At 40.3% G+C, this 23765-nt stretch overlaps 1 protein-coding gene and 1 non-coding gene across 2 annotated transcripts; one reads left to right on the top strand and one right to left on the bottom strand.

Moving 5' to 3' along the window:
- Positions 1-5415: 5415 nt before the first annotated feature.
- Positions 5416-12009, bottom strand: Odf4 (outer dense fiber of sperm tails 4). The gene is made up of 4 exons (XM_076871403.1): positions 11682-12009; positions 6169-6342; positions 5709-5843; positions 5416-5552 (listed from the first exon to the last, which is right to left on the bottom strand). The coding sequence occupies exons 1-4, from the start codon at positions 12007-12009 to the stop codon at positions 5416-5418; spliced, it is 774 nt and encodes a 257-aa protein (XP_076727518.1).
- Positions 11060-11133, top strand: Trnam-cau (transfer RNA methionine (anticodon CAU)). The gene has a single exon. It is a non-coding gene; the product is annotated as a tRNA-Met (tRNA).
- Positions 12010-23765: the final 11756 nt, after the last annotated feature.

Genomic DNA, 23765 nt, shown 5'->3' with positions numbered 1-23765 from the left:
AGCGCGCTCGCCTGGCATGCGTGCGGCCCTGGTTTGATCCTCAGCACCACAAACAAGCAAAGATGTTGTGTCCGCCAATAAGAAAAATAAATAAATATTTTTTTAAATTCTCTTTTAAAAAAAAAAAAACTGAAGAATGTTTTTTTTTTAAGACATTAGATCAAATATTTCAAAGATATAAAGAATATACACACTATTAATCTACATTAAGGAACGAGAATCCAACTGTCAGGGATTCAGCTATGTACCTGTGCTGTATCTTAAATCCTTTCCATTCTTTTTCTGTCAAGATTATTAGTTTCTTTAGTTATTCAGACCTCATAGAATAAGAAGTCCTCATTTATGGAATGTCAGTCTCTCAAGACTTGCTATCTCATGGTCATTCAAATCAGGGTCCATAAATTCAGTTAATGTATGTATTTGAATTCTCTTTATAAAGCAGAACGGCTTCAGTTTCAGTCTCTCTTCCCTTTAGCCGAAGGAGTTGTGTCAATCAGGATAGTATCAGTTATGCTAACATAGTAAACAACTCTCAAATCTTAGTGGCTTATAAAAACCAAGCTAAATTCATACTAATGACTGCATTCAGCAAGAATGCATGTTAATCTGCTCAGACTACAATAACAAGACTTCACAGAATGAGTAGCACAAACAACAGAATTAATTTTCTCACAGTTCTAGAGGCATAAATCCAAAACCAAGGTTCTGGCCAATTCACTTTCTGGGGAAGTCACTTCCCGTCTTGAAAACAGCTGCTATCTAGCTACTTCCCCACATGGCCTCTTCTTGGTGCACATTCAGAGGGGGGTGGCAGGGAAGAAAGCGCAAGCTTATAGGGAGTTCTTGGGTGTCTCTGCTTATAAGGATACTACTATTGATCAAGCCTTCACTCTTATGCTCTCATTTAACCATAGGACTTCCATAAAGACCCCAACTCCAAATACCATATTAGGGGCTAGGATTTCAACATATGAATTACATGAGGAAAGGGGGCGGGGCAGCAATTCAGCCCTTAGCACCACCTGTCCATCAAGGATTAACTACTGGCTGTGCTCCCTGTCTCCTCATTCTAACCCCTAGGGCAACCCATCAGCCACCATCATGACCACTGTTTTACTGGGGTAGAGGGAATTCACATTGGTAATTAAATGCCCTGGTCCAAAAGCACAAGTGTGTCACAATTCATTGGCCAGAACTAATCCCTGGGCCAGAAGTTGCAATGTTAGCATATCCCCAGAAGTCAGAAAGCTGGAAACATTTGGTGAGCAACATTAACGTAGACTATCGTAGAATGAGTAGCACTACTGGATCTAGCAGACTCTTTGGCCTATAATTACATTTTGAGAATTATGCTCCAATTTTTATAGCAGCAGAGTTCACAGTAGCCAAAAGGTGGCAATGTTTTGTTTTGTTTTGTTTTTTGTGGAGGAACCTGAAATCCCCCCTCTGCCCAGCAGTAATGAAGCACTCATCCCTCTGTCCAGAGCATCAAAGGAGGTCAAATGGGGAACATGGAGCTTCATTCACACCTAATGAAGCCAGAATTAGACAGGCAGTCAGTATAGATAGGTAAATCGAGTCAGGTCTGATCAAGGAGTCCAATTTTGAGTGAGTCTGGGAAGTTGGAGACTGCCCCCTGAGGGATTGAAATGTTAATTCCTTCAGAGCCCTTCCTCCACCCTTACTAAGAACCTCCCCCTGCTCCAAACTGTGGCTAGGGTAACCTGTCCCAGGAATTGCCCCTCCCTATAGGAAGCTGTAAGGTTATTAATTGATGTGTCCTGGGCTGCTCCATTCTGCTAGTCCCCCTTCAGCCCACTTGTTTCCCACCTTTTGGCCATCCCACCAGCATTTCCTAGGCCTAGTCAAATGCCTAGTCACATAAGCAGGAAGGAGAAAGATACGGGAAGAAGGCAAGAGAACAAAGGAAGCCTAGGACGTATAAAAAGGGCAGAACTCCTGGCTTCTTGGGATACCAGGATACCAGCTATGGCCCCCTCTCCCTCCTGGAGAAATCTATGTTACCCCTTTTTAAATAAACCCTGTTTATAAGCTTGACTCAGTATGCTTTCTCTAATGTTCAAACTTCAACTTGTGAGGAAGCAGAACTCATCACCCATAACCGGTAGTATCACTACTAGTAAGAAAGAAACACTTCCTTCCCCCATGACACAATGTCAGAGAAGGCCTGCTAAAAAAGAAAATTTAACTAACATCTAAGTCTCACGACCCAGTATCCAAAATTCCTAGGATATAATGCAAAATCACACATGATACCAATAATAAAGAAAATTTCAACTTGAGGGATAAAAAAAAAAAAAAAAAAAAAAATTAACCAACAGATGCTACATGGAGATGCCAGAGATTTTGGAATCTTTTAACAATTAAAGCAGCCATCCTAAAAATGCTTCAAGGAGCAATTACAAACATGCTTGAAACAAATGACGAAAAATAAAAAAGAAGAATATCTCAACACAGAAAAAGCAGATATACAGAACCACCAAATGGAAATTTTAGAACTGGAAAATTCAATAACCAAAATAAAAAAGCTCAATGATGAGCTCAATGGCAGACCTATATGGTTTCGTTTGTATATATGAGTTAAGGTTTAGTCAGAGACAAAGAACTCCTAGATTCTAGATATAATAAGAGCTGTATTTTAGGGATTTTTCAACTTATGAAGCCAATATAATACTGATACCCAAAACTAAAATATTGGAAATATATTTTAAGAAAAGTATAGGCCAATATTTCTCATGCAAACAGATAGGGAAATTCTTAACATATCAGTGAATCAAATGCAACAATTTATACTAAAGTTTAATTCAAACATGACTGACCAAGTAAGGTTTACCCCAGGAAAGCAGTTTAATTTGACATTATAGACATATTTGCAAAAGAAATTGCAAAAACACATCATATTTGTAAAAGAAAAACTATGATTGTCTCACTAGATGCAGAACATCTGACAAAATTCAATATCACCTATGATTTAAAAATAGAAAACATTTAGCAAACAGATGAGAAGGAATTTCCTCAGTTTGATAAAGAATATCTACAGGGCTGGGGTTGTGGCTCAGAGGTAAAGTGCTCGCTTATCATTCGGGAGGCCCTGGGTTAGATCCTCAGCACCACATATAAATAAATTAAATAAAGGTATTGTATCCAACTACAACTAAAAAATAAATATTAAAAAAAAGAATATCTACAAAAATCTTACAGCTAACATCATATTTAATGATGTAACATTAAACCCTACTCCCCTAAGATCAGGAACAAGGCAAGGGTGTCTATTCTCTATTCTCACCAAGTCTATTCAACATCGTAGTACTAGCCAATAAAACAACACAAGAAGGTCTGGGGATGTAGCTTGGTGGTAGAGTGGTGGTTTCCTGACATCCAAGACCATGGGTTTGACCTCCAACACCACACACACACACACACACACACACACACACTATTTAAGAAAAAGAAGCAAACAGTATAAATATCAGGAACAAAGCCAAACCATCATTATTCACAGGTCACATTACTGTATATGTAGAAAGCCTTACAGAATCTTTTTTGAGCCTCACTGAATCTTAAAAGTATATATACTAGAAGTGATAAGTTAGCAGCATTGCAGGATGCAAATATGATATTTAAAAATCAATTGTTAACCAAGATCAGAACAGGGAAGAAGAGCATGAGGAGAAGATTAACATTTAACAGAGACGAGTGGGGTGGGAGAGAGGGAGAGAGAAGGGAAACTGTATGGAAATGGAAGGAGACCCTCATTGTTACATAAAACTACATATAAGAGTTTGTGAGGGGAAAGGGAAAAAAAAAGGGAGAGAATTAAACCACAGCAGATGGGGTAGAGAGGGAAGAGGAGAGGGAAGGGGAGGGGGGATAGTAGGGGATAGGAAAGGTAGCAGAATACAACAGTCATTAATATGGTATTATGTAAAAATGTGGATGTGTAACCGATGTGATTCTGCAACTTGTATTTGGGGTAAAAATGGGAGCTGATAACCCATTTGAATCAAATGTATGGAAGATGATATGCCATGAGCTTTGTAATTTTTTGAACATCCAATAAAAAAAATATTTAAAAAATAAAAAAAAATCAATTGTTTTTTCTATATGTTAGCAATTATCAATTATAAAAGTAAAAGTTAATAGCATTTAATATTAGGATAAAAAGTCAATGCCTAAGAAAAAATCTAATGAAAGGTGTGTAAGATCTTTCCACTGGAAATTATAAAACATTGTTTTGTTGTTTTTCCCTTACTGGGATTGACCTGAGCTATATTCCAAGTCTTTTAATTTGAGACAAGGTCTTCCTAAGTAGCTGAGGCTGGTCTTGACATTTCAATCTTTCTGCCTCAGTCTTCTGAGTAGCTGGCATTACAGGCATGTGCCACCATACCCAGTCCTGAAATAAATTTTTTAAAATTTATTTTTAGGGGCTGGGGATGTGGCTCGAGCGGTAGTGCGCTCGTCTGGCATGCGTGCGGCCTGGGTTCGATCCTCAGCACCACATACCAACAAAGATGTTGTGTCTGCCGATAACTAAAAAAATAAATAAATATTTTTTTAAAAAATAAAAATAAAAAAAATAAATTTATTTTTAATTTTTTTAGTTGTTGATGAGACTTTTTTTTTTTAAACTGTGGTGCTGAGAATCAAGCCCAGTGCTTTACAACCCCAGCCCCTGAAAGAAATTTTAAAAGACCTAAATAAATGGAGATAAATGCTGTGTTCATGAATTGGAAGACTTAAATATTGTTATGACAGCCCTCTATCTGCATTGATAGGTTCAACACTATCCCTATCAAAATTTCAATAGACTTTTGAAAATAGATATATAAGCTAAATTTAACAGTTACATGAAAATACAAAAATCCAAAATACCCAAAAGTTCAAGGCTAGCCTGGGAAACTTAGCACGACCCCATCTCAAAAAAAAAAAAAAAAAAATTTAAGAAGAGCTTAAACTATAGCTCAGTGATACAGTACCAATGGGTTCAATCTCTAGTAACATAAAAAAAAAAAAAAAAAAAAAGGTATTTGGGGCTGGGGATGTAGCTCAGCGGTAGAATGCTCTCCCAGCTGGTGAGAGGCCCTGGGTTCAATCTTCAGCACCACATTAAAATAAATAAATAAAATAAAGGTATAAAAAGGTGTTCATCTCAACAACCAACAGACATGATAAGGAAGAGATGGATAGTTTATTTCACATCATCCAAGCTACAGGCAAGGCAGGGACAAGGAAAAGGAGTACAGAGCTGGCCCCAAATCTTTCTTTTCTCATTTCTTACAAAAGTGAGGGCCAATCTATTCAAGACTTTGGGGAACGGTCATAAGAAGGATTTAGGTGAATGGATAACTTGGCAGATGTATAATTCTTTTGCTCAGGATCCAGGAACTTCCGTTAGTTGGTTTCTGATATAGTCTGATCATTCAGAGTGTCTTTCACTGAGTCGCCACTAATACTGCAGGACCTGGTGTGAGAGGGATGGTTCACAATCACACTCCAGAAAGTTCTGTAGTTCAGATAGCAAAGGATTCCTGGGGAAAGGAAATTGGAGAGTGGGAAGAAGAGTGACAAGAAGTGAGGTTTCCTAAGAACCTGTCCCTGGGGATTGCCTGCCCTTCCCTCCACACTTGCTCTGCCCTGACCCACCCACATCCTCTCCTTCCCTGAGGGCTCTCCTGGCCACTCACCACAACTGACATATAGGATAAATACCAGCCAACCAATGAAATAGCTCCAACCAAGGGGAACAGACAGATTCTTCTTCACCTCGAAGATCCAGAGGTTAATAGGGTACAACAGGAGGACAGAGAAAATGAGGGTGACTGTGAGGCAGGAAATAGAGAGGCCTTATTCATCTGAGAATCCCAGAGGAGAACTCAGTCACAGACTACAACTCCCATGACCACACAGCCCACAGCACCTCACCCCCACCACCGCCCATCCTCCCCATCCCCACCACCACCAGGCTCGCAGGAATCAACTCTTCCAACTCCATCTCTCCAGTGACTGGGAAATGATGTAATTTAATTCTCAATTTTCTTTTCCCATTATCCCCAAACTCCCATACCACCCCCAAAGAAGGGAGAAGTGCCCTCAGGAAGACATGGGTAAGGAGGACTAAGGACCTTTTTCAGAGCTGGGGGGCACCTTCACAGAAGCTCATGATGGTTCCAATCAAGCCAAAGGCGGGCACTTTCTGAAGACCAGGCAGGTACGGCAAATGCAACCAGATGGTGAGCAGGAAGCCTATCCCCAGGGCCAAGCTGAAGATTACCTTGGCTACCCCAAAGACTGGGTGATTCGTCCATATCTTAAAAGTGTCTGAGGAAAACGACAAAACAGGATGAGCTCAGGATTCACTAAAAGATAAAATATAATCAAATGAATAAACAGGAGAAAATGTTCAGTTCCATTTATAAACCAAAGAAATGCACATTTGTGAAAACAGTAGAACAACGCTTATACTTTTTAAGTAGGCCAAGATTTCCATCCCACCTTACTAGGGATTGAACTCAGGATATGGGGCATGCTAGGAAAATGCGCTAGCACTGTCTACATCCTGAACCCACAAGCCAGGGTTCTTGACATGATATTGCTTGATAATTCCATGTGAAAATGAATACCTTGACAGAAAAAAAAATAGACAGATTTGCACTGTAATTCTCAAAAGAAGAAATGCAAATATCAATAAATATGAAATATAAAGCTCAACATAAATTGACAAACCTGATTTTTAAGAACTACTGAATTAGCAAACATCAAAATAAAGTTGAGGGTTGGGGTTGTGGCTCAGAGGTAGAGCGCTTGCCTAACATGTGTGAGGAACTGGGTCCAAATTCAACACCACATGTAAAAAATAAATAAAGGTATTGTGTCCATCTACAACATATATATAATAAAAAAAGTTGATCCAGGCACAGTGGCACATGCCTATAATCCCAGTGACTCTAGAGGTTGAAGTAGGAGATCAAAATTTATAGGCCAGCCTCAGCAACTTTGTAAGATCCTAAGCAACCTAATAAAACCCTGTCTCAAAATTTAAAAATTAAAAAAAAAAAAAAAGTGCTGGGGATGTAACTCAGTGGTAAAGCACCTCTGGGTTCAATCTCCAGCGCGCACACACACACACACACACACACACACATACACACACACATAATTTTTTTAATTAAAAAATAAATAAAATTGATAATACCTACTATAGAAGAGTATATGGAGAAAAGAGGCACTCTCACGTACTGCTGGTAGGTAGCATTTCTGTTGAGTTGTCTGACACAGAATATCAAAATAATTCTGAATTGTTAAGACCCCTTGACCCAGCCACACTTCTTCTGGGAATTTATGTTAAGGATTTATCACCCAAATCTAACTATAGAGATCTTCTTTGCAGAGATATTGATATGTCCGACAAGCTCCTGGATTTTTAAGAGATTTGTATAATAAATTACAGTGATTGAATGATTGTTATTCATTAAAAATGGTGACATGAGAGCTGGGGATGTAGCTCAGCAGTAGCATACTTACCTAGTATGTGCGAGGCCCTGGGGTCCATCCCCATCACCCAAAAAAAAAAAAAAAAAAAGTGACACAACAGAAGTTTGTCTCTGAATAGAACTTCTCTAGGAAAAAATGTGAGAAAATGGAGAGAGAGACTGACTGCCAAAGGTTGGTGGCACACTTGGCTGAATAATCTTATAATCTTCTCTGTTTTTTGAAAGGTTACTCTGTTCATATATTACCTAATAAAATAAATTTTGAAATTAATGGTTATAAAATAATTGTTCAATGATATGAGTAAGTGCTTACAACCAAAGTGTGGTTTCCAAAACAGAATCTGTTGAATTTAGGTTGCAATTTAGGAAATCCATTATAATGTCCACTGTGATTATATCCATATAAGGAAACCTTAGGTGATTTTTATTTTCTTTCTTAAAATTTTCTGCATTTCCCACAATAACTGCCACTGTTTTCAATAAGAAACATATTATATATTATATTTTTATACATATCAATTTAGTCTTGGCTGGCAAACATACAATGAATTAAGCACTTTCACATGTTGTTAGTAGAAGCCTACAGATTGAACATTCCTAATTTGAATCCAACGTGCTCCAAAATCTGAAATTGTTTTGAGTGCTGACAGGACAACACAAGTGGAAAATTCTATGCTGACCTCATATAATGGGTCATAGTCAAAATGCAAGTGTACACTAAAAATATTGTATAAAATTACCTTTATGCCATGTGTATTAAGTGAACATGAAATGTAAATGAATTTGGTATTTAGACTCAGATCCCTCCCTAATAAATCTGATTATGGCTTGGTGTGGTAGTGCACACCTGTAATCCCAGCAGCTCGGGAGGCTGACAGGAGGATCCTGAGTTCAAAGCCAGATTCAGCAATTTACTGAGGTCCAAGCTCTGTATAATAAAAATTTTAAAAAGGGCTGGGGATGTGGCTCCGTGGTTAAGCGCCCCTGGGTTCAATACCCAGTACAAAAAAAAAGAAAAAGAAAAACTCATTACGTGTACATATTCCAAATCCTAAAAAAATTAAAAATTGGAAACACTTCTGGTCCTAAGTATTTCAGATTAGGGATGCTCAAGCATGTAATACTTTTGAAGAGGGTGGGGAGTTATTAAGGCTTGAACCCAGGGGCCCTTCTCCACTGAGTCATATCCCCAGAGACTGGGTGTCACTGAGTTACTTAGGGCCTTGCTAAATTGCCAAGGTTAGCCTTGAACTTGTGATTCCTCCTGCCTCAGTCTCTAGAACCTCTGGGATTACAAATGTGTGCCCACTGCAACTGGCTCAATCTATAATACTTTTTGAAAGCAATATTTTTTTTTCTTAAGAGTCATAAGATATTTGTACTCTTTGATCCTGTAAACCATCTGGGGAAATTTATCCCAAAGAATTAATTCTCAATATTGGGGGAAAAAATCTTCACAATTAACAAACAAACATTATTGCTCCTTTTCCCCACTTTAAAAAAAAATTTATTCTCTCTCTCTCTCTCTCTCTCTCTCTCCCTCTCCCTCTCCCTCTCTCTCTCTTTCTGTGCTGAGAACTGAACCCAGGGCCTGGTGCATGTTAAGAAAGTACTATACTACTGAGCTAAACCCCAGCCTGCTCCTGTTTTTTCAAATATGAAATTGGAAAAAAAAATTGGAAAAAAAATTTTAAAAAAAGAAAGAAACTGAAAATAAACTTTCTAATAATAGGAAGATAAAATAACCAAGTGAATGAGGATAAATTGGTTAAATATTATAATCACTTCTAGTAAGGACAACTATTATGTATTAGGAAGACAAAATGTTAAATAATATAAAATTATTAATGAACCATATGTACAACTATGTAAAATCCATTGAAAATTTTTCAATTGAAAAAAAAGAAAAAGCCTGGTCATCTTTGAGTAGTACCACAGAGCGAGATTTTCCATGAGCTTTAAAACCAGACACATTTGAGTTATAATTCTCTACATGCCTTAATCAAGTTCATCCATAGGAAATTGCTTTTTGTAAGTGAGAAGCAGTCAAATATTGCTATTTCATATGGTTCAACCTAATAACTGTATGAACCTGAACAAGATAGTTAATCCAAGACCCAATTTTCTCTTATGTAAAGTAAGGATAATTATCCCTATCTTTTACAATTGGCTGAGGATTTAATTGAACAAATAGAATAGAAGTGAATATGATAATATTTGTTTCCCCAAATTTATTGTTATAAAGATGTTTTAGTTTCACAATAGAAGAAAATAATAGCCATATACTTTTTTTTTTTTTTTTTTTTTAAGGAAAATAAACAAATGGAAGTAGGCATCCAATGCTCTGGTCATTCCCAAGCTGAGAAAGGAAGCTCAGTTCCTAAGAGTGAGGGGAGGGCATGAGACTTGAAAGAGAAAGGGATGAGGCCGGGCATGGTGACAAACCCCTGTACTACCAGCTACTTGGAGGCCCAAGCAGGAGGAAAGCAAGTTTGAGGGCAGCCTTAGCAACATAGCAAGGCCCTAAGCAATTTAATGAGATCCTGTCTCAAAATAAAAAGACAAAAAAACCCCAAATAACCCAATCAATAAATGGGCCAAGGACCTGAACAGACACTTCTCAGAAGACGATATTCAATAAATCAACAAATATATGAAAAAAAATTTCATCATCCCTAGAATTAGAGAGGTGCAAATCAAAACTATTCTAAGATTTCATCTCACTTCAGTCAGAAACAATAAGTGTTGGCGAGGATGTGGGGAAAAGGGTACATTCATATACTGCTAATGGGGCTGCAAATTGGTGCAGCCAATATAGAAAGTAGTATGGAGATTTGTTGGAAAACTGGGAATGGAACCACCATTTGACCCAGCTATCCCAGTCCTCGGTTTATACCCAAAGGACTTAAAAACAGCATACTACAGGGACACAGCCACATCGATGTTTATAGCAGCACAATTCAGAATAGCTAAACTGTGGAACCAACCTAGATGCCCTTCAATAGATAAATGGATAAAAAAAATTGTGGCATATATACACAATGGAATTACTCAGCAATAAAAGAGAATAAAATCATGGCATTTGCAGATAAATGAATGGAGTTAGAGAAGATAATGCTAAGTGAAGTCAGCCAATCCCCAAAAACCAAATGCCAAATGTTTTCTCTGATATAAGGAAGCTGATTCAAAGTGGTGTAGAGAGGGGGAGCATGGGAGGAATTGATGAACTCTAGATAGGGCAAAGGGGTGGGAGGGAAATGGAGGGGGTATAGGATTAGAAATAGGTGGAATGTGGTGGACATTATCATCCAAAGTACATATATGAAGATATGAATTGGGGCAAATATACTTTGTATACAACCAGAGATATGAAAAATTCTGCTATACATGTGTAATAAGAATTGTAATGCATTCTGCTGTTATATATAATAAAAAAATTATTAAAAAATAAGGAATAAATAAATTAATAAATAAAAAGGACTGGAGATGTGGCTCAGTGGTTAATCTCCAGTACCAAAATAATAATAATAATAATAATAATAGGCTGGGGATATAGCTCAGTTGGTAGAGTGCTTGCCTCATATGCACAAGGCCCTGGGTTCAATCCCCAGTACCACAAATAAATAAATAAATAAATAAATAATAAAATTTTAAAAGTAAGGAATGAAGTAGGTAGAAGAATTCAGGAAGAAAAGAACAAGGAAGTCATCCACAGAAAAAGGAAAGTTCTTGAGACCCAAAGTGGGCCCAGAGAAACAAGGCCTGAGGCAGAAGAAAAGTAACTGGGACCAGGGAGTGGGAGAGAACAGGGAGCCCTCTAAAAGCTCTGATTATGCCAGTTTAGAAGAAGGAGACCCCCGCCTCCAAGCCCTCTTTGGTAGATTCCATGATTCATGAGTGATTTATAAGGGTTGAGTCCACACTCCCACAATATTTATATAAGCACAGACCTGGCTCTGGATCTTATCTAAAGCAGTGCCATTTTCCCTGGGGTTAAGCAAATTGATTTCTCCAGGGTGGAGTGGGAAAATAATCCTTGGAGGTTTCAATGACAGAGGAGCCCTCTTGCAGGTCAAAGAATGAAAATGACCTGGAGAAAGGGGACAAGAACAGCCAGGAACAACCACAGAGGTCAAGGCCGGCTGCGGGAGGCAAGGCGGAACTCACCTTTCTCATTTTCTACTTGGGAACAGCTCTTAGCTGGGCAGGTATACAGCAGCCCCAGGGACATGACGTGGAGTGAGGTGTGGATGATGTTGTTTATATCCTTGGGATAGCGCTTATAGAAGCGGCTCCCGGAGGGGTGTAACCATTTCTTGGAGAAGACCATGATCAGCATGAAGATGAAGGCCACTAGGCTGAGCTCTGAGGCTGCCACCTGCGCCATCCAGCGGGAGCTATGTGTCATTCTCCATTGCAAGGGCAATGCGGAGTTCCGGCGATGATCCGAGGGCGATTGCTTTTTACTGTTGGGAGAAGGGACAGAGGTCTGCATCCTCTCTTGTTGCCCCAGGTTCACCTCAACTCTGCCTCCCAGCCTTCCCCCGCTTCCTTTCCAGGCCTCAGATGTTGGTCTCACTCTCCTTCTGACCCCTAGAGGACTCTGACCCCCTTCTTTTGCACCCCTTTTCTCCTCTATCCCATCTCCTCCTTCCCTTGATGGGCTTACTTGTCCATCATCTTCTGAATATTTCCATCAGGCAGTCAGTTGCCAACATAGGGCCTGGGGTCTGGGAAAGAATGGGGAGCCTCTTATTATGAATTTGAGCTCCAGATCCAAGAAAAGGCCCCCAAACCATTCAGCAGAACAGGGCCCCTAACTGCCATGGAATATTCCTGGGGAGCAGTGAGATGGGGGAGGGGACCATGGCTTCCACTCTAACCCTTTCTCAAAACTCTTGTTCCTTAGGCGCCAGCCCAGAACCATGGATCTGAGATGTTCCTCAGCTTCTCTCTTCACTAAGGCAATGGTCTCAGGATCTCCTTTTTTCTTCCTATTTTTTCTGCCCTAACCCCAATCCCAAATCCTCACCGATGGAGCAGGGGAAGGAGAAGAAAGGGGTCCTCTGGAAAAACAACCTCCCTCCATTGTCCTTTGGATGAATCTTTCAAGTGTCACCAGCCTTCCAACAACTTTCCCCAATCCCTTTCCCTCCTCCCATCTTTACTCACTTCTGGTCAACAGTCACCAACTCCTTCCCTCTTCCCTTTACCTCTCTTCTTTTTTTCTCAGAGCCAGAATAGGGAAAATATATGATGAAGAGGAGCCTAGGGGTATAGATAGATTGAGAAGTCTCTTCCAACCTCCTTTTTTTTTTTTTTAATTTATTTTTTAGGTGTAAATGGAGACAACACAATGCCTTTATTTTTATGTGGTGCTGAGGATCAAACCTGAGTCCTGCTCATGCTAGGTGAGCGCTCTACCGCTGAGCCACAATCCCAGCCCTCCAACTTCCCTTTTAAATTTTTTTTTTTAAATATTTTTAGTTGTTGATGGACCTTTATTAATTAATTAATTTTTATGTGGTGCTGGGAATCGAATCCAGTGCCTCACACATACTAGGCAAGTGCTCTACTACTGAGCCACAGCCACAGCCCCTCCCTTTTAAATTATAAGAAAATAAATGAGGTACCTGTGACAATCTGATCATAGTGACTTCCAGACCTCAGTTAGCCCCTGGAACTCTCGTGAGCTTTCAGATTTAGAAAATGAGTTTGAACGCAGCCAGAGCTGGTTTCCTTCCTGGAGACAATGATATACATGGTTAAGAACACAGGTTTTGGGGTCTGATAGCGGAGGCACAAAGAATGGAGCTTCCCTTTAATAGCTTTGTGAACCTGGATGTCATATAAGCCTTTTTATGCCTAAATTCACTCATCTATTAGAAAAGGACAATACCACTTGTCTCATACATAGACTTGGCTTGAGTTTGGAATGAGACTATAAACAAACAAACAAAACAAAAAAAAAAAAAACACTCACTAGTCCATAGTAAATTCCCAGTAAGTGCAGTTCTTACTGTTAAATTATCATTTTTAGCCAGGCATGGTGGCACACACCTGTAATCCCAGTGATTTGAGTGGCTTTGACAGGAGGATACAAATTCAAGGCCATCTTGTGTGTGTGTGTGTGTGTGTGTGTATGTGTGTGTGTTTGTGTGTGTGTGATTTTTAGTTGTTGTTTCAATCTTCACTAACAAACAGGGAAGGAGCAAAAGCATAATCTAGGCGCAGTGGCGCACACCTATAATCCTAGCAGCTTGAGAGACTGAGGCAGGGGAATCGCAAGTTCAAAGCCAGCCTCAGCAGTTTAGCAAGGCCCTAAACAACTCAGTGAGACCCTGTCTGTAAATAAAATATTAAACAAGGCTGGGGATGTAGCTCAGTGCTTAATCACCCCTAGGTCCAATCCCTGGTACCAAAGGGGAAAAAAAGCATAAAGGATAATTCCTGGCAGGCATTAGTGCATACTAGTGGCTGCAAAGTGGAATTCAAGTTAATTAATTCAAAAGGAGAGTTAATTCTGAATCCCAAGGTCACATGCACATTAAAACCTCAGAAACTGGGAATCTTAGATTCAGATCCTGGTCTCTTCCCCTTCCTGAGCATCTTGCTCCTTCTCTGCCAACCAGCCTGCTTCTCTGCTCTTGTGCACACAATGGGAAATGAGGCCCTCCAGTCAAGAGCTGTGCATCTGACACCTTTGACTACCAGAGTACAGACTTCTCAGTCCTAAAACCAAATATTCTCTATCCCTGCCAGGGACAAATGGCATCCTTAGAATAATCAGCCTTGTACCAGACACAGTGGTGCACAATGTACTCCCAATGGCTCAGGAGGCCGAGGCAGGAGGAACAAAAGTTCAAAGCTAGCACTCAGCAACTTAGTGAGGCCCTAAGCAATTTAGTGAGACCCTGTCTCTAAATAAAATATTTTAAAAGGCTGGGGATGTGGCTCAGTGGTTAAGTACTCCTGGGTTCAATCCCTGATACAAAAAGAATTAAAGAACATTCTGCATTGGTCAGGGGCACTGTGTCAGGAGGCTGAATCCTGAAGAAGGGAGGAGTTGGAGACAATGCTGGAAGAGCGGGTGCTAGACCCTTTGGGAAAGTCATTCACACAGAACCAGAGATCATCAAGATTATTTCCTTTCTTGAATTCTTATTAATTTTTTTCTGGAGTTTCTAAACATTTTTAGTAAAAACAACCAGTTTTCACACACAACATGAAAGAATCTTAGAAATATAATATTTTCTAAAGAATGTCACTCCTGGAAAATTACACTATAATAAATGGAATACTTTTTCTATAGAGCTCATAAACAAGTACAACTAAACAAAACATAGTTTAAGCATACATACATTTACAATTTCATGATATTTTTTTTAAAAGCAATGGGCAGATTGGTGTACAACTGGAATCCCAGAAACTCAGGAAGCTGAGTTGATCTCCAGTTCAAGGCCAGCCTCAGCAATTTAAGATAGTGATACCCTATCTTAAAAAACAAAAATAAAAACAGCTGGGAATGTAACTCAGTGGGAGAGCACCCCCGGGCTCCATCCTTCATAGAAAACAAATAATAACATAGCAATGGAGTAGTAAATATGAAATATCATATGATGGTGACTTCTCATGGGAAGCAAAAAGTAGAACAAGGAATGCTACTCTAGCAAATGCATATTACTTATAATAGTCCAGTTCCTGGGTTCGGTGATAGGTGCACAAGGATTCATTATAATTTTTAGGTAATATTGATGTCATGTAGGGAAATATTAGGTAATATTTTAGGAAATATTTTAGGTAATATTGATTTCATTTCTGGAAGGAGCATTGAAAGTTCCCCCTTATCCCTTTTCTAAAAGTTCGCTAAGTAGCCTTGGCAACTTAGTGAGACCCTGACTCAAAATAAAAAAATAAAATAGACTAGGGGTGTAGTTCAGTGGTAGAGCACCCCTGGATTCAATCCCTAGTACCACCACCCAAAAAATAATAATTAAAAATAGTTCAAGATAGGAAATGTAATCTTAGCGATTACTAACTTGGCAATGGAAGATATTTATATTGTCACAATATGTAATGTAAACACTCTTCACTTAGTTTAGACTCTTCAAGTCAACAGATGGACAAAGCACGGAAAACTTAATTATAGCTTCAAAAGTAAACACAGCAGCTTTGACATTGCCTAACCGAAAGCCTAGAAGAGGTAAACTGGAAGGTGGAAGGAGGAGAGTTGAGAAGTAGGGGCACAGCCCTCAACAAATGGTAGTGAGAGAGTTGGTGAATAAATTCCCAAACTTCCTTGCCCCTAGATGCCCCTAGATTAGGATAACTGAATCACATCCTATAGCAGGAACAGGAAAATATTTTCTGCAAAGGTCCAGATAATACATATTAGGCTATGTAAATCATATAGTCTCTATTATAAATACTTACTTTGGCTAACATATTGTGAAAGCTGTCACAGACCATATGTGCATAGGTAGGAATGGTTGTTCCAGTATATAACACTTTGCTTTATGGCCCTAGCCATAATTTACCCAATCCTTCTGTCTCCCAGAGTTCCCAGTGGGATTAAGCTCCAATTGCCCTGGTAATAATTGATTTGATATCTTCTATTGACTTTCTTCCCTTCCTTGTTCCACTTCCTTATCCTTTTTCTAAATGTGCCATGGAGTTAACGCCCAGTGACTTCTTGCAATCAAATCTTTATCTTGGGGTTGGCTTTTCTTGCAATCAAATCTTTATCTTGGGGTTGGCTTCTGGGGGAACCCAAATGAAGACAGGTAAGAACTAATATGACCACTGTTTTTTTTTTTTTTTTGGAAGAGAAAACAAAGAAGTTGAGCAATTTGCTCAAGGTCACAGAGCTAGTAAGTTTTGGGGCCAGCACTGGAATCTGGACAGTCTCACTCAAGAGCTGTGCATATATTCCAAGCATCCTAGAATATTAGCAGAGTGGGAAAGGGACTAAACATTTTTAGTAAAAACAAAATGTTTTTACTAAAAGGAATTCAGAGAAATGAGGATACTCACCCAAGAATGAAAGGAATTCCCAGAGTAGAGGGGAGGACCAAGAGATACAAGGACTTGCTCCTGGCAGCATTATTAGGGAGGCTGTAAGTACCCAGGAAAGAATGATTATGGTGTATCTGGGAAGATTTGGGAACTTGGGAAGTTTCCCAGAATACTCCCATGGTCTGAATATAACAAGGAAGCAGCACAGGGCCACCAGACCCAAAGTTAACCATAGACAGAATCAATAGTCGTATAATCTGTGAGGACAGTTGATCAGAACCCTGGGAGACACACTGAGAGGTGCCCAAGCTCTAATAAGTGGGGGGTGGGGAGGAGTATGTTTTGTCTTCCACTATTATCATGGTGGAATGAGGGTCCTAACTCAAAAATCAAGCTTGGTATAAGATATGAGAATTGTGTCAGGTTTTGCACATCTAAATTTGTGATTTGAAATTAAATCTTCCGCAAATTACACAGAAATTTCTCATAGAGAGCATGAAGGGAGATGTAGCCAACCTCAAAGAAGGAATTTCTTTCCATTTTTCTTTCTTTCTTTCATTTTTTTTTTCCTGATCTTGCTATGTTGCCAGACCTGGGCTCAAGTGATCTTCCTGCTTCAGAGTCCTGAATAGTTGAGATGACAGGTTCATGCCACTAGGCTTAGCTTCCTTTCTTACATACAACGTCTTTGTGTCTGTTTAATTTTTCCGTTACTCCTAAATTTTCACATTTGTTCTGTTCCAAGAGCCCAAACTACAACCAAGTATTTCTTAGTTCCAATCCCAAATTCTCAGAGAAGGACACTGATTGGCTCTGCTTGGAGCAGTTATACATTCCTTGACCAATCAGCCATGGTCAGGGGTTGTTAACCTGCAGTACCAATATTCACCAGTAAAAGGAGCTAGGCTATACCCTCTCCCTGCTCCAGAGATATTTGGAATCAATTGGATAGGAAAATAGGTTTTATTCAAAGCCAGATTTGAAGGAAGACAGAAGAAACTTATTGTTTCAAAAGTTCCACCTTCAAAATCACTGAAAGGGAGCAAAGTTCTAAAGGACAAGAGGCAGCAGACACAAAAGACAGGAACTATACATAATATGGATATAATTATCCACCTTCTGAATGAAGCCTTCCATATTGCCAAACATTGAATTTGCTTGTTCCTACAATTGTACCCACAATTCCCAAGCACACTCTGATCTCTATTGATCTCATGGTTGTGTTCTATTTTATGCCCTATATCATAGATATTTATGTGTTTTATGACTAACTCTCCTTCCTCCTTTTACAAGCAATTCTGCCCTTTGTAGTGGACCTCTGATTTTCAATTTGGCTGTTCCTTAACCATCTGAACATCCTATGCTGCTGAGAGATTTCCCACTTGAAGGATCCTAGTCAGGAGACAGGACTTCCAACAGTTCACTCTCCCAATCTAGGCAGTGCTGCATAACAAAAAACACCCTCCAGATCTCAGTAGCTTAGAACAGCAAATCTTTCTTTGTTTCTCAAGCTCCATATCACTGTTTGTTGTCTTGGGGCTCTTCTGCATGTTCTCCTCATTCAAGAACATAGGATAATGGAAAAGGTACCATCAGGAATATTACAAGTTGCTATGTCAAAGGGAAAAAGAGTGTGTGGCAAATCAAGCTTTGACCCTTAAACCTCCAACCTGGAATGGAAACACATCCCTTCTAATCACATATAACTGGTTAACTGGTTAACAGTTCACATGCCTGCACCTGTCACCGAGAGAGAATCTGCCACATTCCCAGAATAAAAATTAGGACCATTCCATTAGTGGCACCAATAAATGACAAAGTGGGCTTGGGAAGAGCAATAAGTTGTGAGCCAGCCTCATCTGGGTTCTGTTTTGGCCATCTGCTCACCTGTGGAGGGTCTGTGTTCCTACCTGTCCTCTGCCACATAATAAAATCTCCCATGTGACAAGGCAAGTAAGAGATGAGTTATTAAAAACTCACTTGGGGGCTGGGGTTGTGGCTCAGTGGCGGAGCACTTACCTAGCATGTATGAAGCCCTGGGTTCGATTCTCAGCACTGCATATAAATAAATAAAATAAAGGTTTATTGCCACCAAAAAAAAAAAAAAAAGCAAAAACCTCATTTGAGCCAGGTACAGTGGTGCACACTTGTAGTCCCAGCAACTGTGGAGGCTGAGGCAGGAGGATGGCCAGTTCAAAGCCAGCTTCAGCAACTTAGTGAGACCCTAAGCAATTCAGTGAGACCTTATCGCTAAATAAATACAAAAAAAAAAAAAAAAAAAAGGGCTGGGGCTGTGGTTCAGTGGTCAAACACCCTTAGATTCAATCCCTGGTACAAAACAAAATGAAACAGAACAAAAAAACTCATTTGACCAGAAAAAAATAAGCCATGTTTAACAAACATCCTCATCTATAATCAGGTTTTGTTTATCTCTATCTGCTTGTCTCCTATGTCTTGACTTGACTCCTGAAAACTCATAATCAGGGTTCTAGTGGGGACTGTAAAAGGGTGAACATGTGACCCAAGCTCAAAATGACTTACCCAAGCCGTGGTCCATTTTTTACAAAATCCAAGTACACAGTAAGGCTATGAGCCTGTGGCTATGAGGCTGAGAGGATGAAATCAATGTACAACAATGTATTTGCATCCTGGTACTCTAAATGTCCAATTTTAAAATAAAAAGGCAAACCATGATTATGACCAAACTCATCATTTTTTTTTTTTTGCAAAGCTACATATTCAAACAAGCAAGCAGACTTTGAGATAGATTTTCCCACTTCATATTTGCTTCCTACAATTTGGAAATTCATTGAATGATCTGGAGAATCCAAACTAGGAGGTACATAGGAGAGGAAGAGGGGCATGTCAGATAAATGGTGTCTATGGAATATCTGAGGGGAATAAAAGTTTATTGTGGATTAGCCAAATCAATGAGGACTCTGTGTAGACGTATCATCATTAAAGAAAAGGGGATAGTAAAACAACATGTCCACAGATGCCCCTTTGTGTTCCCAAAAACCTAGCCAAGTTAACAGAACTATGAGAACCTGGGCCAGAACATCCAGATACATATTATCATGAGGATACTGGCTTTCTCTTATGTACCCTAGGAATGAAGGCAAGTTAGTGTTATCTGTAGAAAGCTACTTTCTTGTATGTATATCAGGACATTTGCTCCTTGGGATATAAGCTGGTCATATAAGCAAGCTAATGCTGATGATTTTACTGTTTCTACAGTCTAACATATGAAACCCCTCTCTCAGGGTGACTAATATGGAACTGAGAACACTGCAAAAAGGATACATGTCACTTGTCCAGCCTGCCTCCATTGGACAAAACACTATGAGGGAGAGGGGACACAGCCTGGCAAAGCATAGTGAGGGATAGAGATGCTATCTGTTCAGCTTATTGCCACTGAAACCTCCCCATAAGCATTTCCAAAAAAAAAAAAAAAAAACTATGTATCATACATCACCTCCAGGCATTTTCTTTGATCTCCTGGAAACTTATCCCACTGCCCTGGTACAATTGGGTTGTGGATAAGACCATAACTAATACCCGACAAGGTTATTCAAACTGGATTATTTAAGCAAACCCATTGGAAAAATGTTTAAATTTCTTGATGATTGAACACAAAACTCATGTCATTACAATGAGAATGTCTATGGAAAGATTGGTTCATGAGCACTGTCAGTTCTGAGAGCATTTAAAATTAGTAGCTGCACATAAAACTTGAAATGCCCTAACATTGTAAGAGATCATGTGTAAAACCTGATAGATTCTTTCCAAAATCTGATAACATTCCTAAAACTGTATATGCCATGATTCATAAAGAGTAGGGAAGCCAGGCAGGTGGCATACTCCTATAATCCTGCCAACTTGGGAAGCTAAGGCCGAAGGATGGCAATTTGGAAGCGAGCCTCAGCTATTTGGTAAGTCCCTGTGTCGAAATAAAAAATAGAAAAAGGGCTGGGGAGTAGCTATGTAATAGAGCACCCCTAATATTAAAAAAGAAGGAAAGAAAAGAAGTAGTGAAATTGAAATAAACCTATCTAAAGATCTACAGTAAATACACTTCAATCAAGCATGCCAGAGAAAATGCTAAATTATCCTCTCTGTATAAAATTATAAAATCACTGTCGTATGAAGTGGCAATGACAATATGCAGCCAAGCAAGGATCACAGGAGAAAAATATTGGAGATATGTTAAGAAATTCATTAAATCAATTTATTTTTCTGGGTTTTTGTTGTTGTTGTTGTCTTTGTATTGGTCTGTTATTTTAAAAAAATACGGTTTAATATTTCTTTTATCACTCAATAAAACATTTGTGTCCAAACGTAACCCATATTTTATACTCTTTTTTATGGAAATGAGTCCCACAAAATCTAGACTAGGCCCCAGTTCCTTCCCTAAGAGAGCAACTTCAGATTTCTAATGGGGGATGAAGTGGGATAGGGCTTCAGAAGGGAAGAGTGGGGAGGATGATTCCAGAGAGCTGGGGTACGTGGCGGGGGTGAGGGGTGCAGGTTACAGGAAAGAAAACAAAAAGTGGGGCAAGGAGGAGTGAGATGGAACTCCAGAATGGGCAGGATGTGGACCAAGGTATGGCTGAATGTCCAGTGACGAAGTAACAGAAACCGATGTAAAATGCCCCGCGTCCGACGCGCGAGAGCACAAAGGTGACCGGGTCAACTTGGAAGCCGATCCCAGCGACATCAACCAGCTAAAACGTCGGTCCCTGGACCTCAAAATGGCCTGGGCGACTGCTGACATTCCGCTGGTCCTGAGTAGCTCGGTGATGGGTCTTGGGGGCGCTGCAGTCTGGAAAGGAAGTGCCAATCCTTCAACTCCTTAAAGATTCTCTCAAGAGGGAGACACCGCCGCTCTCGACCCTGCGTCGTTAAGGAAACTAGCACTGAGAACCGTGCTAGGAGCCTGGGGCCGCGGTGCCTGCAAGACCTGCGCGAGCGCAGTGGGTCAGGCAACCCTCAGAGGGTTGGAAGGCTGCCCTCCGAAAGGCGGGGCCAAGACAAGAGGCGGGGTCATATGAGAGGGGCGGAGTTAGATAAGCCTGGCCACGCCCCGGAGGGTAGGCGGTGCCTGGTCTTGAGAGGCTTTTAGCCCAACTTAGTCTGCCCCTAGGCTCTCCTGGGACCGGGAGGATACAGAGACCAGTTTGGAGAGGGCGTGATGGGGGGTTAGCTTGGTCAGGCCTGCAGGCGTCCGTCCGTCAGATTCCTGGAGAAGCTGTCGGGAAAGAAGTATTCCTGCTCTGGAATGGAGCGCCTGCCTAGTATCCTGGCCAACCTGGAGAACTGGAACCGCAATTACCTCTGCATGAGCCTTGGGAGGAAGAAGGGAGGAGATGGGGAGAAGATTTCAGGGATGGCCTGAGAACCAGCCACCATGAAGGGCTCTGGAAAGGAGAGGATTATTATCACCCAGGATGCCGTACATAACCAAGATCAAGAAGCCAATGCCCCCAGTGGCTCGGGTGGCTGAGGCAGTGATGAACTCAGACTAATTCCATTTTAAGATTGGGAGCCATCTCTTCACAAAGTTATGAGAAGTTCATTTGTTTTACTGTAAAATACTAAAATTTCTGTTTGGCCTGGCCATATTTTGATGTTTAAACTTGTTTGGAATTCCTGTCAGTGCTTTGAACTCACCCATGCCTGGCTCTCCCTGACCAGATAACAGCCCTCCCTGAAACCCCAGTGGCACCTCATAAATTCTGATGTTGGAATCTGAATTTACTCCTTATCTTGAAATATTATCATTAATCTGCTATCTGCCCTTGTATTATATTTGCCAGAACCCTATTAGCAGTAAGTTCTCAAGATGCTCATCTTTGTAAATTTTTGTTATAAAAAGTCCCCTGGGGTTGGGGCTGTACTCGGTGATAGAGCTCCTGCCTCCCACGTGTGAGGCACTGGGTTCGAGCCTCAGCACCACATAAAAATAAAATAAAGATATGTGTCCAACTACAACTAAAAAAAAAAAAGTCCCCTGCCCTTACACCAGCGCTGTCCCCTGGCCTTGCATTTGGGTGAGGCAGTCACTGGTCAGCTGTCTTTTTTTTTTTTTTCATATTATTATTTTTTATTTGTTTTACAGCTGTCTTGTGTACACAATATAAGCTGGTTTTAATTTGGTTTAAAATGGGAGTTGTTGGTCTTTGCTTTGTGGGTTCAACAGCAGGAAAATCGCAAGTTCAAAGCCAACCTCAGCAAAAGCAAGGTGCTAAGCAACTAGGTGAGACCCTGTCTCTAAAGAAAATACAATTTAGGGCTGGGGATGTGTCTCAATGGTCAAGTGCCCCTGAGTTCAATCCCTGGTACACCCCACCACACACACACAAAAAAAAAAAAAAAAAAAAAGAAGAAGAAGAAGGAGGAGGAGGAGGAGGAGGAGGAGGAGGAGGAGGAGCAGCAGCCAATGCCTGGGCCAGGCATGGTGGCATATGTCTGTAATCCCAGCAGCTCAGAAGGCTGAGGCAGGAGGTTCTCAGGTTCAAAGTTAGCCTCGGCAACTTAATGAGATTGTAAACAACCTGGTGAGACTCTATCTCAAAATTTAAAAATAAAACAAAAAGGACTGGGTATGTTGCTCAGTGTTTGAGTGTCCTTAGGTTCAATCCCTGAAGCCAATGCCTGGAAGAGAACGGAAGAACAATGTGAAGAGGGAGAGAGAGAATCAAGGATGAGCCAAGTAACCAGCTGCCAGGACCTGTAACACCTGTATTTCCCCCTCTCCTCATCATTCTTCCTTTTCTGTCTTCCTTACCTCATCCCCTTTTGGGTCTCCATCTACCCTCATTTCTCTGAGGTTCTCACTCTTGCACATCTGCTCCTTTCCCATATAGCTGTGCTTCATGCCCTTCAGGCTCCTAGAACAGATCTGCAGAATCCAGACCCCTGTGAGACTACACTCTCAGGTCACCCTAAAATGAAAAGGGTGCTCTAAGATACCAGAAACCAACTCCAGGAAGACAGGAAACACATCAGTTTCCTTTCTCCCCTGTCTACTCAGTCTCTTTTGGAACAAATGGTTATATTTTATGTGCCTTTCTGTCTCCAAGATAAGTCTTAGCTGGTGCCCGTCTCCCCCTTATCTCAACATTAGAACTTCAGAATTGGAGCATGGGTACTTCCTTAGTGTAGTACTTAAGTAAGAGATGAAAAGCTGGGAGGGAAAGCATGTAGGGAATATGTGTAGCTTTGTGTCTACTCCTG

This window comes from Callospermophilus lateralis, chromosome 11 (assembly GCF_048772815.1).
Source record: "Callospermophilus lateralis isolate mCalLat2 chromosome 11, mCalLat2.hap1, whole genome shotgun sequence".
NCBI lineage: Eukaryota > Metazoa > Chordata > Mammalia > Rodentia > Sciuridae > Callospermophilus > Callospermophilus lateralis.
This window is presented reverse-complemented; position numbering and strand designations above follow the sequence as displayed.

Excerpts from the sequence above, each read along its gene's own strand:
- Odf4 (XM_076871403.1), bottom strand. The coding sequence starts at position 12,009 with ATGCAGACCTCTGTCCCTTCTCCCAACAGTAAAAAGCAATCGCCCTCG. Across the intron at positions 6,343-11,681 it reads CCAAGTAGAAAATGAGAAAG|ACACTTTTAAGATATGGACG; the intron begins GTGAGTTCCGCC and ends CGTTTTCCTCAG. Across the intron at positions 5,844-6,168 it reads CATCATGAGCTTCTGTGAAG|TCACCCTCATTTTCTCTGTC; the intron begins GTGCCCCCCAGC and ends CCTGCCTCACAG.